Source organism: Schistocerca nitens, chromosome 2 (assembly GCF_023898315.1).
Source record: "Schistocerca nitens isolate TAMUIC-IGC-003100 chromosome 2, iqSchNite1.1, whole genome shotgun sequence".
Classification (NCBI taxonomy): Eukaryota; Metazoa; Arthropoda; class Insecta; order Orthoptera; family Acrididae; genus Schistocerca; species Schistocerca nitens.
Window position 1 is genome coordinate 904,456,859 of NC_064615.1, and position 14,567 is coordinate 904,471,425.

The window sequence follows — 14,567 nt, forward strand, 5'->3', positions numbered from 1 at the left end:
GCGGCCGCTGGAGGCAAGCGTTGTAAACACCGCGCGGCTGAGGTATTTGGGGACTTGGATCATTTCTTTGATACGTCGGACTATGATGAGGAAATGCACCGTGAGTATTGAGTTTTGCTTGACATCAGGAGTGTTTGTGTTTATTATTTATTTATCTACGTCGTTGCTGTTAATTATGATGAAGATACATGTGAATTTTTGATGAGATATCGTTTCGTTATCTCCATAAATGATGTAAGCGCATTTGTGAGCGGGATATCATTTGAAGAGTGGCGGTGACCGGAGAGCGCAACATTAGAGGATCTTGAAGTGATAAGCTTACTACCGCCACCACCACAACGTAAGTACATTTTTAGAAAGCAGTGTGTGTATATATTTGATATCGGAGTTGTTATGTGTGTATTTATTTATATGTACAATTGATGACGAAGTGGGTGTTACTGTTTATTTTTTTAATTTATCCACACAGTTGCATACGATTACGATGATGGACACGTCATCGAGAGATCATCTGATGAGGACGATTATGATGATGGAAACATCACCACCATATCTTCCGATGAGGATGATGCACCACGACACGGTATCATGTGAAATATTCTGCACAGGTATTGTCTATTTTCAAGTAGTGTGTAAACATTCACGCCCTGGTATGTTAAGTACGTCACTGTGCGCACTGCTGCCGATTTGTAGATGTGTCCGTGCAGTGTTATTATCTGAATGACTAGTTGGCTATTGGTTTGATCTAATCATTTCACATGTTGTTGCAGATTCTAATGATGATGACGATAAATCAGTTTTAGATGCATAAGTTGTAGTAAGCTAGCCAGCCAAAGTGGCCGTGCGGTTAAAGGCGCTGCAGTCTGGAACCGCAAGACCACTACGGTCGCAGGTTCGAATCCTGCCTCGGGCATGGATGTTTGTGATGTCCTTAGGTTAGTTAGGTTTAACTAGTTCTAAGTTCTAGGGGACTAATGACCTCAGCAGTTGAGTCCCATAGTGCTCAGAGCCAATTTTTTTTGTAGTAAGCTATCGAATCCGGGCGGGAAGAAGTGTCGGTCCCCGGCGCGAATCCGACCGGCGGATTTTTGTCGAGATCCGGTGAGTTGGCCAGTCTGTGGATGGCTTTTAGGCGGTTTTCCATCTGCCTCGGCAAATGCGGGCTGGTTCCCCTTACTCCGCCTCAGCGACACTATGTCGGCGATTGCTGCCCAAACAAGTTCTCCACGTACGCGTACACCACCATTACTCTACCATGCAAACATAAGGGTTACACTCGTCTGGTGTGAGCCGTTCCCTGGGGGGTCCACCGTGAGCCGAACCCCACAATAACCCTGGGTTCGGGGTGGGGCGGCGGAGGGGTGGAGTGGACTGCGGTAGTCGTCTTGGGGTTGCGGACCACTGCGGCTGCGGCGGGGACGGAGCCTCTCCGTCCTTTCTAGGTCCCCGGTTAACATAACAAAAGCCATGGAATGTAACTGTAAATTATTTAACAGTAAATCTGTGTTTTTTTACAGCTGTTGTACCGGGTGATCGAAAAGTCAGTATAAATTTGAAAACTGAATAAATCACGGAATAATGTAGATAGAGATGTACAAATTGACACACATGCTTGGAATGACATGGGGTTTTATTAGAACCAAAAAAATACAAACGTTCAAAAAATATCCAACAGATGGCGTTTCATCTGATCAGAATAGCAATAATTAGCATAACAAAGTAAGATAAAGCAAAGATGATGTTCTTTATAGGAAATGCTCAAAATGTCCACCATCATTCCTCAACAATAGCTGTAGTCGAGGAATAATGTTGTGAACAGTACTGTAAAGCATGTCCGGAGTTATGGTGAGGCATTGGCGTCGGATGTTGTCTTTCAGCATCCCTAGAGATGTCAGTCGATCACGATACACTTGCGACTTCAGGTAACCCCAAAGCCAATAATCGCACGGACTGAGGTCTGGGGACCTGGAAGGCCAAGCATGACGAAAGTGGCGGCTGAGCACACGATCATTTCCAAACGACGCGCGCAAGAGATCTTTCACGCGTCTAGCAATACTTTTTTTTTTGTTCTAATAAAACCCCATGTCATTCCAAGCATGTGTGTCAATTTTTACCTCTCTATCTACATTATTCCGTGGTTTATTAAGTTTGCAAATTTATACTGACTTTTTGATCACCCAGTACTTAATTTCCATATTCACCCTCTATAACGATATCACATTTACATCGAAGATTAACTTTTTTCTATTGTATGATTCGTGTTAGGGGTTTCTCAGGTTTTATGTCGTTGTATGGTTAAGTTTTGTACACCATACACTGTGATAATATATTAATGTTATACCACCATTATAGCCTACATGTTTAAATAGCGTATGTGAGTTACAGTCTTTTAAAGTAAGGGTGAGTGGGTGATATTATTTAAATATGTGTTTGTTGTAAGCATGACGTCAGGCTGTGCGCCTCTTGTAGGCTTTATGGGATGTCAACGTTCATCTTCAGCCCTATACAACGTAGACACATATCTGCATAAAGTGATCAGTGTTTACAGAGGCCATATATATCTGGATTGCATTCATCGCTGAGAGGCTTTCTTACTTCAGTTTTACTCTACAGAAACGCATACATCTGCATAAGTGTTCATTTTTTAAAACAGGCTGAGACTTGTTCATTGACATGTTCTCTCTACAAGAATGAACGCAATTACACTTCACTGAACTGATGAAATGTTATATAGAGGAGGGGACGTGGGAGGTGAATGGTCATCTCCAGCACTATGACGCAGATCGACATTTGCATAAAATGATTAATTTTTACATTAGCCAGACACATCTGGACTGCGGGCAACGGTGAACAGTGGATGCCTCAAACGCTCAAGAGTCTCACATAGATGCAGTGTGTGGTACTGTTGATGGTGAAAGCGTGCCTAGACGGGAGCGCAGAGCATTGAAAGCACTCAGGGTGGTAGTCTGCAGGTCGTGAAGCGAAATTGGACGTCGTACAGTTCTTAAGTGAGAAATAATGTAGCACGATGTGGCAAGGTACCAGCCCGTACAGGCAACAGGAGACTGGCAAACACCAGACTGCATTCTTAGCTCTGTGAAGTGGCGCCGCTTGCTGCAGACCAGTCTCCCGCAGGAGAAAGCGGCGCCCCACGGCATTCGGATGAGGGCGTTTGGCAACATTTTGATGATGGAGATGGTGTGATAGTGCGATATGGCCTCTGGGGGTGGCGGCGTCATCCAAGCGCTGGCTCACATATCGATCAACTGACGACAGGTACAGCTGCGGTTGCGGTGACTTTTGTTTAAATAAAGGTGGAACTGTTCCTATCCTATTTTTCATATTCCCTCCACCTGATGGTGGTGGTTGTCTGTGCTGTTCAAATGGTTCAAATGGCTCTGAGCACTATGGGACTTAACATCTATGGTCATCAGTCCCCTAGAACTTAGAACTACTTAAACCTAACTAACCTAAGGACAGCACACAACACCCAGTCATCACGAGGCATAGAAAATCCCTGACCCCGCCGGGAATCGAACCCGGGAACCCGGGCGCGGGAAGCGAGAACGGTCTGTGCTGTGTCGTCGTCGATAGCTAGTAGAGTCATCTACCGTCAGTTGGCGGTGCATTCTGATGTAAAGGTAGTTGAGTTTTCTCGTCATGAAATATGTCGCGCAAAATGGTTAGGCTACAGACCGATACTCTCGTAAAAAGTATTTACCGCAATTTTGATTGTTACGAGCCACCTTGTTACTTCATATAAACGCGTTTAGCTCTCAAATTTTATTGCTACATGTCTGGTAAGTACATGTTCTCAGATTTGATTCTTCTGTGACGTATGACTATCTTCCTGCCGATGAAATAGCCGCTAACCATTCCACAAATTTTTTTGTTTTGAATTTTATAAGCACAGTACCTGAACCTAACTTTATGGCCTCTGAACCACCTCACAAGTGTCCAACGCTAGGATGAGTACTGCACACCTCTTGATATATCTATTTCCGTATGTGCAGGTTTCGTGGTTCCCATCATTTTAAATTAAGTCGTGTGCTGCAGTGCCTTCAAGACTGCTCCAACTATGGAAGTCAGTCACATGTGGGTTATAGGTTACTTTAGCGTGCTACAGCAAACTTCTCAAACGGAAGAATGAGGATTCCATGCCGAAACTGGAGCTTTGCCGCGAGCATTATATCTTACTGCTTGTTTTAATATCGAGTCATCCATCCCGTACACTCATTTTTTTGTGATGAATTTTACATGTAAAACGTCTAATTACGTGCGGTGTTTGCATTTGAAATTTCTCTCACACTATGTACACATTCGTGCAGACACACACATCTACATAAAGTGTTCGATTTTTTTACAACAGGTAGACACATCTGTCTGCAACGCACGTTTCCTTTCTATAAGGACGGATGCATTAAATAAGTAACGCATATCTCTAGATTTTCCATTTCCATGCGGAACATACGTGCAGGTTTCACATTTCCTGTCACTTTAATTTAGGTCATGTGGTGCGGCAACATCAAGACTGTTCCAGCTATGGAATGTCAGAACAATTACATTGCCTTCCTCTAGCAAAATTTGGGTACAGTGGACTTCTCAAACGGTATGGCGGTCAAGAACTTCACCACCACGAAAACGGGGTAAGCTCATTGCGCCACGGTCCGGTCGGCGTCCAGTAAGTGTTAGCTCGGACACGGTCAGCTACCTCGGGCGACAACGTGTCCGTAGGGTACCTCCACAGGTGTTTGCTTAAAGTGGAGAGATCCGAACTTAGAGTCAGGAGAAGCAGTGATGATACACCTCTCAGTGAATAATACCTTTGAAAAATACCTCAAGTGGGTCACAAGGCAGGCTTGGACCAGCACAGACATCCTGTGTCTCTGATGGCATAGTGCCAGTATTTCAGAACTTAGATTCTGAAGTCAGAGAACCTATCCCATTATGTCAAGTCTGGGCCAGTAAGCCAGAATTTTACCTCTATAGGTCTGATCTGGATAGTGACGTCATAGAGGTAGTGCCAATATTCCAAGTCTTGGATTCTGACATCATAAAGCTCTTCCAGTATACCCTGGTTGCCAAGTTCGATCACCGTCTTGTATTCCAGGTCCACCATCTTGGATATGATGTCATACTAGGACTGTGCCAGTATTCCAAGCCTTCGATTTGACAACATAGAAAAAATAGTTCAAATGACTCTGAGCACTGTGGGACTTAACATCTGAGGTCATCAGTCCCCTAGAACTTAGAACTACGTAAACCTAACTAACCTAAGGACATCACACACATCCATGCCAGAGGCAGGATTCGAACCTGCGACCGTAGCAGGCTCGCGGTTCCGGACTGAAGCGCCTAAAACCGCTCGTCCACCGCGGCCGGCTGACATCATAGAGCCAGAGCCAGTACTTCAAGTCAGCCAGCACGACAATGCACCATCTTGCATTTCCACCAATTCATACTTAGGACATCAGCCCTGCTTCCATAGGAACATCATTAGCACAGCTGAGCCATTTTTAATTTGCCACCGAAATTTGAATTTCACGCCATTTTATACATCTGCCTTTGTCAGACAGAGGAGGGAGAGGTGGGTGAGGAAATCCCACAATGTCATCGATGACACAGTGTGCCTGAATGCTTCTAACATATCTACTTTTACCTTATCATCCCACTTAGTTTTCAATATTCTTCTGTAGCACCTAATCTCAAACGCTTCCTTTTTCTTCTGTTCTGATTTTATCACTGTCCATGATCCAGTATCATAAAATGCCATGTTCTAAACATACATTCTGAGAAATTTATTCCTCAAATTGAGGCCTATGTTTGTTACCAGTAGATTTCTCTTGGCCATTAATAATCTCTTTGCCTCTTCTAGTCTGCTTATTATGTCCTTGATTCGTTCGTCATGGGTTATTTAGCTTTAAGGTAGAGGAATGAACTTGTTTACATCGTTATCACCAATTTTGATGATCAATTTTTTTGCTGTTCTCGTTACTTTTGTTTTCTACCGGTTTACTCTCAATCCATACTCTTTGCTCATTAGAGTGTTCATTCCACACAATACATTCTGTAATTCTTCTCCACTTTCACTGAGGACAGCAATGTCATCCTTCCACCTTGAATTTTATTTCCAACACGGGTTCTTCGATGTGTACATTGAACAATTGTGAAATACTGCATACCTGTCTTAAACCGTTTTTAATCCGAATACTTTCTTCTTCGCCTTACATTCTTCTTGTCCTCTCTTGGTTCTTGTACATATAGCGTATTACCCGTCTTTCCCTACAGCTTACTCCTATTTTTCTCAGGATTTTGAACATCTTACAGCATTTTACATTGTCGAACGCTTCTTCTAGGTTGACAAACCCTTTGAGCGTTTCTTGATTTTTCTTGTCTTGCCTCCACTATCAAGCGCAATGTCACGACTGCTCATCAGCAAGGGACCTTTAACACAAGAAACAGAGAAATGCCCGAAGAGTAGCACGTTTAGTAGGCGCGACAGCCTGGCGGAGATGTTCATCACGGTGGCAGACATTACAAGAGAAGCGCTTTGTAAATACGGAGAGCACTACTGTTAATATTGCCAGAGCGCACGTTCCCGGAAGTCCACATACGTCTCGCGAACGAACAGAGAAAGTAGAGCGCACGCGGAATCTTGCTAGCGATCATTCTTCCCACGCACCGTACTAGAATGTAACAAGGTACGGGGGAAATGGAAATTGTACTGTAAACATCCTCAACCACACACCGTAAGGTATTTTGTAGAGCACAGATGAGGATGTAGATGAAGCGGAAGAAACTTTTAACTATTGTGAACTACCGTACTATTGTATCTGTGTAACAGTTTTCTTGGCGAAACAGCAAGCATTCGCTGCGTTGCTACAGGATTACTGAATGGATTACTGAATGTAACAAGGTACGGGGGAAATGGAAATTGTACTGTAAACATCCTCAACCACACACCGTAAGGTATTTTGTAGAGCACAGATGAGGATGTAGATGAAGCGGAAGAAACTTTTAACTATTGTGAACTACCGTACTATTGTATCTGTGTAACAGTTTTCTTGGCGAAACAGCAAGCATTCGCTGCGTTGCTACAGGATTACTGAATGGAGACGGTGTCTGCCTGAAGGTTCCTGGTTGCTCAGCGGTGCCAACCGTTCATGGCTGGCTCATCGCATTTCAAAACTCGCCGCCGCAGTCCATCAGGATGTGAGCTCGCTCAGTGTCGCGGCATCCGCAGCATCTTATCTGCAGACACTCAGCATCCTGATGCGTCAAATCGCCTGTATCTTTCTTGAGCAAACAGATGTGTCAGCTTCCACTACTGTTCTGTGAATGTGTTGTTTACAACTCGAAATCCTCTGCATGGGTACAGCTACTGAATGTTAGCGTCTGCCGATACTGCTAAACTTGTCCCTTCTGGTGGGTAAGTTTTTGCTTGTGAGAATCATAACGACAGGCAACTGGAAGTGAATACTGTCAAAGCGGCGATATACCAGGACCTCCTTTGTCCGGCCCTCATTAACTCAGATTTCAATTTTAGGGTTCCGTACCTCAATCGATAAAAATGGAACCCTTTAGGATCGCTTTGTTGTTGTCTATCTGTCTGTCCGACTGTTAAAACCATTTTTCTCACAAACGGGTAGACGTATCAAGTTGAAATTTACGTCACAAACTAAGGCCTATGGTCCCTTGGCGGTATAATAAACGGTAGCTTCTAAGTCAATGCAATCAAAAGATATCTTTTGATACTCGCAAGCTCACTCATCAAAACCTATATAGGGTACTTCCCGTTGAACTAGACACATGAAATTTGGTAAGAAGCAAGGTTTCACAGTATACGTACACGAAGAAATCCGAAAACTGTTTTTTTTGTCGTTTCTCATCCGCCTGTCTGTCTGTCCCTCTATTAAGAGCTCTTTCTCTCAGGAACGGGTATGCGTATCAAGTTCAAATTTATGTCACGGTCCCTTGGCGGTGTAAAACATACGAGCTTCTACGTCTGCAACCAACGGCCATTTACGTCACATATATCGATACTCGCCAACTCACTCAGTAAAACCTTTACGTATGTCCCGCTCACGTAAAATCATGAAATTTGGTAAGAAGCCCAGTGCAAGTAGGGGAAAAAGTAAGGGAAAAATTGTTAATTATTTCACATAAAAATATATTTTTGCCTTTAGAACTTACATTTTATGCATCATCCGTCAAAAACATAATAGAAAATTATTACTGCATGCAAACATAAAATATAAGTTGTAGTCACGTTTTAGAATGTACATCAATATAAGTTATTAGGTCTTGTCTCTTCATATGTATAAACTTAAGACCCCACTAGCTTCTTTTGGTATTTCCTGGCTAGTCTCAGGAACTACTGTAGAGATTTTCATACAGTCTTGGAGTTCCGGGGACCGGTATGTTGCCAATATCGATACTGATAGCAGGCAAAAATTGTCGAGCTTTTCGATTCCCAGGACTGAGGAACTATCAGTATACATAATCAAGTCTGTATGCAACCCTCAGAGGGCGAGTCCTACTCGCACTTCGCCATTTTTTCTTTCCTTTTTCTTTTTTTTAATGCGAAAATGTGTGGTATACGGTTGGTACGGAACGGTATATGTTCAGTCGTTATGTTCGCACCGCAGGTTGCCTGTTCCATGCACCCAGTTTTCTATATCCACTGACGAGAAAAAATCGCAACACCAAAAAAATTACAGTGGAGTGAAGAAATTTCGGGAATACATTTGTCTAGGTAATGTTCTGAAGTGATTAATATTGCAAGATCACAGTTTAATGTAAGCGCAACATAAGGCACTGCAAATGTGAAATGCTTGTACATTAATGAGTGGTATAACCGCCAGAATGATGAACGCACGCATGCAAATATGTATGCTTTGTGTAATGCAGGTGTTGGATGTCAGTTTGTGGGATGGAATTCTATGCCTGTTGCACTTTGTCAATACAGGGACGGTTAATGCTGTCCCAAGCGTGCTCGATTGACGACAGATATGCTGATCGAGCAGGCCAGGGCTCAATGTCAACACTATGTGTGCATGTTGCGTTACATCAGCGGCATGTGGACGAGCGTTATCCTGTTGGAAAACATCACTGGAATGCTGCTCATGAATGGTAGCACAGCAGGTCGAATCACCAGATTGACGTAGGCCTACAAAACTGCGGTCAGGGTGCGTGGGATAGCGCCGGCCGTGGTGGCCGAGCGGGTCTACGCGCTACAGTCTGGAACCGCGCGACCGCTACGGTCGCAGGTTCTAATCCTGCCTCGGACATGGATGTGTGTGATGTCCTTAGGTTAGTTAGGTTTAAGTAGTTCTAAGTTCTAGGGGACTGATGACCTCAGAAGTTAAGTCCCATAGCGCTCAGAGCCATTTTTTTGTCTTATAGTCACACAGGGCCAGTTAGTCACGCAAGAGAGCAAGGAAACGGGGCTAACTCCGCGTCATATTCAGCGTAAAGTCTTTTTTGTCCACAGTGCTGTGGCTGTCAATGGAAAAGCAGTTTCTGGCGACAGCATACTCGGATAAAATTTTCTCCATTTTCTTGTCCTGACGGGCTTCGCTGCAAACTTAAAGTTTTTGACGCCGTTCTCACTTACCATCGTCACAAGAAAACTGAAAAAATTTAATCTAAAGGTGTCACTGTCGATAGTGGCTGGCAGTGCCTGATTGAGAGTGTGCACTTAACTTTGTTCCAGCCGTCCATGAGCGGCTCGTAAGGGCATGCTAGAAATGTTTTCCTTAAAATTAATCTCTGCGAAACATGAGGAAGATACAATAATTTAGCTCTATTTAAGTGGGAAACTTACTTTTCATGGTTATCCAAAACGAATATACCGTAGGACCATTCGACACGCGGGTGTCTCGGTTTGAGATGTTCTAAGAAGTGTAAGGTGTACCGTAGGACCATGCAATACGCGGGTGTCTCTGTTTGAGATAACTGTAACAAGTGTAAGGTGTTATTACACCCTGAACGACAAAACCGATTTCTTCAACTTTTTCTTTTCCCTCTATGAAAATTGACACGATCCTGGGTATATGTTTCTTCAGATGAAAAATAAACACAAGTACTTCATTTATCACTAACTTTAATCTTATACTTACGGCATTTGCTCGCCATAACAGGCTCTTATATTTTTTTTAAAACTTTTTTGTCACAGCTGCTACGTCCGCTTCTTTGTAATGTTAAAGTAACGACGAGCTATCTTCCATCGTGTGGACCCTTCTTGTAGATACTGCTCAGAGAAAACGAAGAGACGCTGAATGAATGATAAAAGTTTCCTATCGGTAAATATATCGAAAATAGCTTACAGGATTTTCGATTTCGCACGTAAACGTACAAAAAAAGGAGAAAAAATTAAAACTGGAGATGTAAAATAGAAAAGTCCCTTTCACGAACAGTTGCAACTCTGCTTTATAGTTCCTTTATCATTGCATGTTGTAGGTTAGTCTTTCACCTTCCGTGTACATTAACGTAAATATCTGCGCATTGGATGCTAAATGTTGCGAAACACGCTTGGTTTATGTAGCCTTGCCCCGCAAAAGACTGCTGATTTCGTTTGTTGCTTACAGGTGGCAAAATCATTTAAAACTAATTTCACTTAGTAGTTACATTAAAATTACTATGCGATCTAAAAAATGACTGAGAATAGTGAGAAGATTTTTACGAGCTTGAAAATAATGTGTCGGTGAGGACGAGTATAAAATATTTGAAACCGGACGACTGGTCTAGAATAGCAATTTTCTCTACTGTTTAAGGCACCATGATCAAGCAAACAAGTTCGCTAAAAGAGGTGAAAAGGTTTACGCGAGGTGCAGGCATTGAAGCTCGTGCCATTACATCAAAAAGATTGTATGCCATAAAATATTCTACCTGCTTTAATTTTCGAACTCATAGAAATAGGTCATGGCAGCCAGAAAAACTTGTAGTTTTTATGGTGGTGTTGTACAATTTCAATGACATTTTACAGCATCATTCAAAATTGCCAGTGTCGTGTTGCCAAACAGTTAACGAACGTTCGTGCCCTGTGCAGGCAGTAACTGAATAGCGCGTTTGAAGCATGGCCCGTCGAAGCATTTTCCGTTAACCGAGGCGACGGTGGTCTTTCATCCATATCGGTCAAACGAGCGAGACCAAAGTTCCGCTAATCAACGCCGAAGGCCGGCGCGCTGGGCGAGGTCAAGAAATAGCCGAGGTTAGCAGTTCAGTTCAGAGTTAGCAGATGGCCGCTTGCTTAACTCGTGCGGTCGCCGGTATGCTCTGAGAGCGGCATTCGCACAGCCGCTGCGTGCGTTGCATTGACAGCTGCTGCTGTATGAATGAGCAGGTGTGCCTGCTACAAAAGACACGCCGTCTGCTACTTAATGCACGGGGACACCTGCTAGAGATTACAGAGGAAACCGTTATGTAGAACGATTTACGGAGAAAATTAGGCGCGAAAGGCTCATGAAATTCATATGTCCTTTGCAATTTTCTCATCAAAACAGCAGATTCTGGTTTACCTCATGGTAACATCACAGTGACAAACCACAAAAATGCTAAATACAGCACTAAATCTGGCCGGATCAGGAAACTTTGGTAAAATCAGATACAACTCGTGCACAACTGGACAAAAAATAAGGCTACAAATGGCATTTCCTACAGAGCGAACAACCGTACAAAGCTTGTAGCGCATTTCTTGTCAACCTGTCAAAATGTGTGCAAAGCTGTCGTCGTCAACAAAAAACGGAAAATAACAAGAGTTGGCCAATTTCGCAGCTGCTGTATATAAATTACACCAGAGCGAAAGAAAACGCATTTTGCATGCTGCACATTCAGTTTTTTTTTTTTTTTTTTTTTTTGTGCATCCAGACACGTTTTGCCTGATCCACTGAAGATGCCTAGTAACTACGGTGAAACGCGACTGGCTGCACGAGAAAAATAAAAAAAAAACTTAATGAGCAGCATAAAAAAAGTATTTTCGTTTGAACTACTGTAATTTATACCGAAAATCTTCGACGGACCCTGCTTTAAACGAGCTATCGGAATACTGAATGCACAGGGCACCAGCACTCGCTGATAGGCAAAACGGCACTAGTAATTTTGAGTACTGGTATCGGATGCCATAGATGTATAACAATAGCACCAAACACTGCATGTTCTGTGGGTTTGATAAGCAGAAACGAGTTCACGATTGCAGTTTAAATATTTTATATCTTAATTTTGTTGCAAACACCGTACGTAAAAACTTTAGCCAGCAATGTCTCTTGACTGCATAGTTTCGCTATGACTGTGAGTTTACAAAAATATTTCACCAGTAAAAATATTAATAAAGCTGACACACTTCGCTTTCCAGAAGACGTGAAGCGTCCATCATATACGCACTTCAAAACGCCGGTAACGGTGGCTTTTAGGCGAAATGGAAGACATAATGGTCCATACACAGACGTTAGAATTCTTTCATAATCTCTGACAAAAAAAGATGCAATTAAAAATATATGAACTGAGTGGGATATACAAATACGGTACTTGAACAATCCTCCACCTTTAGTTCATTGTTGGGATGCTAACGGCTTTGCAAACTACAGCTGGTCAGAAATGAGACGCATTTCGCTAATTTGTCCGTTACTGTCAGCGCTTGTTGCGAAAAAGGCAAAAGAATGCAGTGCAGAAACTTACCATTTATGGGCTTGTCCGGTATGTCAACCGATATATTCTTCATTTCGAAGATCGGTTTCACAGACGCGCAAGACGTCACCATATTTTCGGGCGTTTGTCCAGTACCCGCGAGTGCGTTCCCAAACACGACATAGGTACACATGCACAGAAATGACAACACTGTCACGGAACACAACTCTCTTCTCGCCATTTTCTCCGGCCGGTGTCTACCGAAATAAAAACTCGGGAAGAAACACTACACGACAATGCCGGCGGGAGAAAACGAAGCATTCACTGGAGACGACCGGTAGCTGGAATGCGCATTCACAGCTACGCGCGAAGGCTGGAACTAAATACGAATCTGGCGGTATTCACACGTGCGCGGACATGCGCTTTATTCCGCGCCGCACGCACCGTTCAGCTCGCAGCGCGCACTAGCACACTGCCACACAGTAGGTTACTAGCTGATGCCGGCACGGACGCTGGCAAACTACTCAGCTGATGCGACCTACCGCATGCTTGCACGTCTCCCAAGCACGCTCTCTGCCCGCCTACCCGCCCCCACTACGCCGATACACACATTCATGGGACGCTGACCGCGTCGCGAGCGTCATCTACCGACAAACATTGGCATCTGCTGCGCGGCATTGGAGCGGCGCGCTACTGCGGCCACCTGGCGGCACGAATTTCAACTGCTTGCGGCACGAGTTCCATCATTTGCATCAAAATAGAATTCGGTTACTTCCGAGCCGCGAGTGGAATGCGACGCCGTGGAGAATAAAGGAAGGCTATAACGTTTCTGAATGTCATCCGATCACCGCCACCCACAGAAACATCTCAATATTGAATTTTACTCGTCACAGACTTGCATATCATCGCACTCTCCCATAGTGAGCCAGTTTTTACACGATTACATTATTTTATCCACGATGATTCGAGAAAGCCGCGACTGTTTTCGTAAATTTCAATATTTCATAACCATAGAATAAAGGTGGCAGGGGTAAAATACAGGGGGCGAAAGGCTATTCACAATTTGTACAGAAAGCAGATGGCAGTTATAAGAGTCGAGGGACATGAAAGGGAAGCAGTGGTAGGGAAGGGAGTGAGACAGGGTTGTAGCCTCTCCCCGATGCTATTCAGTCTATACATTGAGCAAGCAGTAAAGGAAATAAAAGAAAAGTTCGGAAAAGGCATTAAAATCCATGGAGAAGAAATAAAAACTTTGAGGTTCGCCGACGACATTGTTATTCTGTCAGAGACAGCAAATGACTTGGAAGAGCAGTTGAACGGAATGGACAGTGTCTTGAAAGGAGGGTATAAGATGAACATCAACAAAAGCAAAACAAGGATAATGGAATGTAGTCAAATTAAATCGGGTGATGCTGAAGGAATTAGATTAGGAAATGAGACACTTAAAGCAGTAAAGGAGTTTTGCTATTTGGGGAGCAAACTAACTGATGATGGTCGAAGTAGAGAGGATATAAAATGTAGACTGGCAATGGCAAGGAAAGCGTTTCTGAAGAAGAGAAATTTGTTAACATCGAGTATAGATTTAAGTCTCAGGAAGTCGTTTCTGAAAGTATTTGTATGGAGTGTAGCCATGTATGGAAATGAAACATGGACGATAAATACACTCCTGGAAATTGAAATAAGAACACCGTGAATTCATTGTCCCAGGAAGGGGAAACTTTATTGACACATTCCTGGGGTCAGATACATCACATGATCACACTTACAGAACCACAGGCACATAGACACAGGCAACAGAGCATGCACAATGTCGGCACTAGTACAGTGTATATCCACCTTTCGCAGCAATGCAGGCTGCTATTCTCCCATGGAGACGATCGTAGAGATGCTGGATGTAGTCCTGTGGAACGGCTTGCCATGCCATTTCCACCTGGCGCCTCAGT

The 14,567-nt window shown here is 43.5% G+C and overlaps 1 protein-coding gene across 1 annotated transcript in view; it reads right to left on the reverse strand.

The window, feature by feature from the left end:
• Positions 1–13,207, reverse strand: part of LOC126237215 (division abnormally delayed protein-like) — a 631,733-nt gene extending 618,526 nt beyond the window's left edge. The window contains exon 1 of the mRNA XM_049947101.1: positions 12,676–13,207. Within this exon, the coding sequence (XP_049803058.1) occupies positions 12,676–12,865 (190 nt within the window). The 5' untranslated portion in view covers positions 12,866–13,207. The remainder of the gene's footprint in view (positions 1–12,675) is intronic.
• Between the last annotated feature and the right edge of the window lie 1,360 nt (positions 13,208–14,567).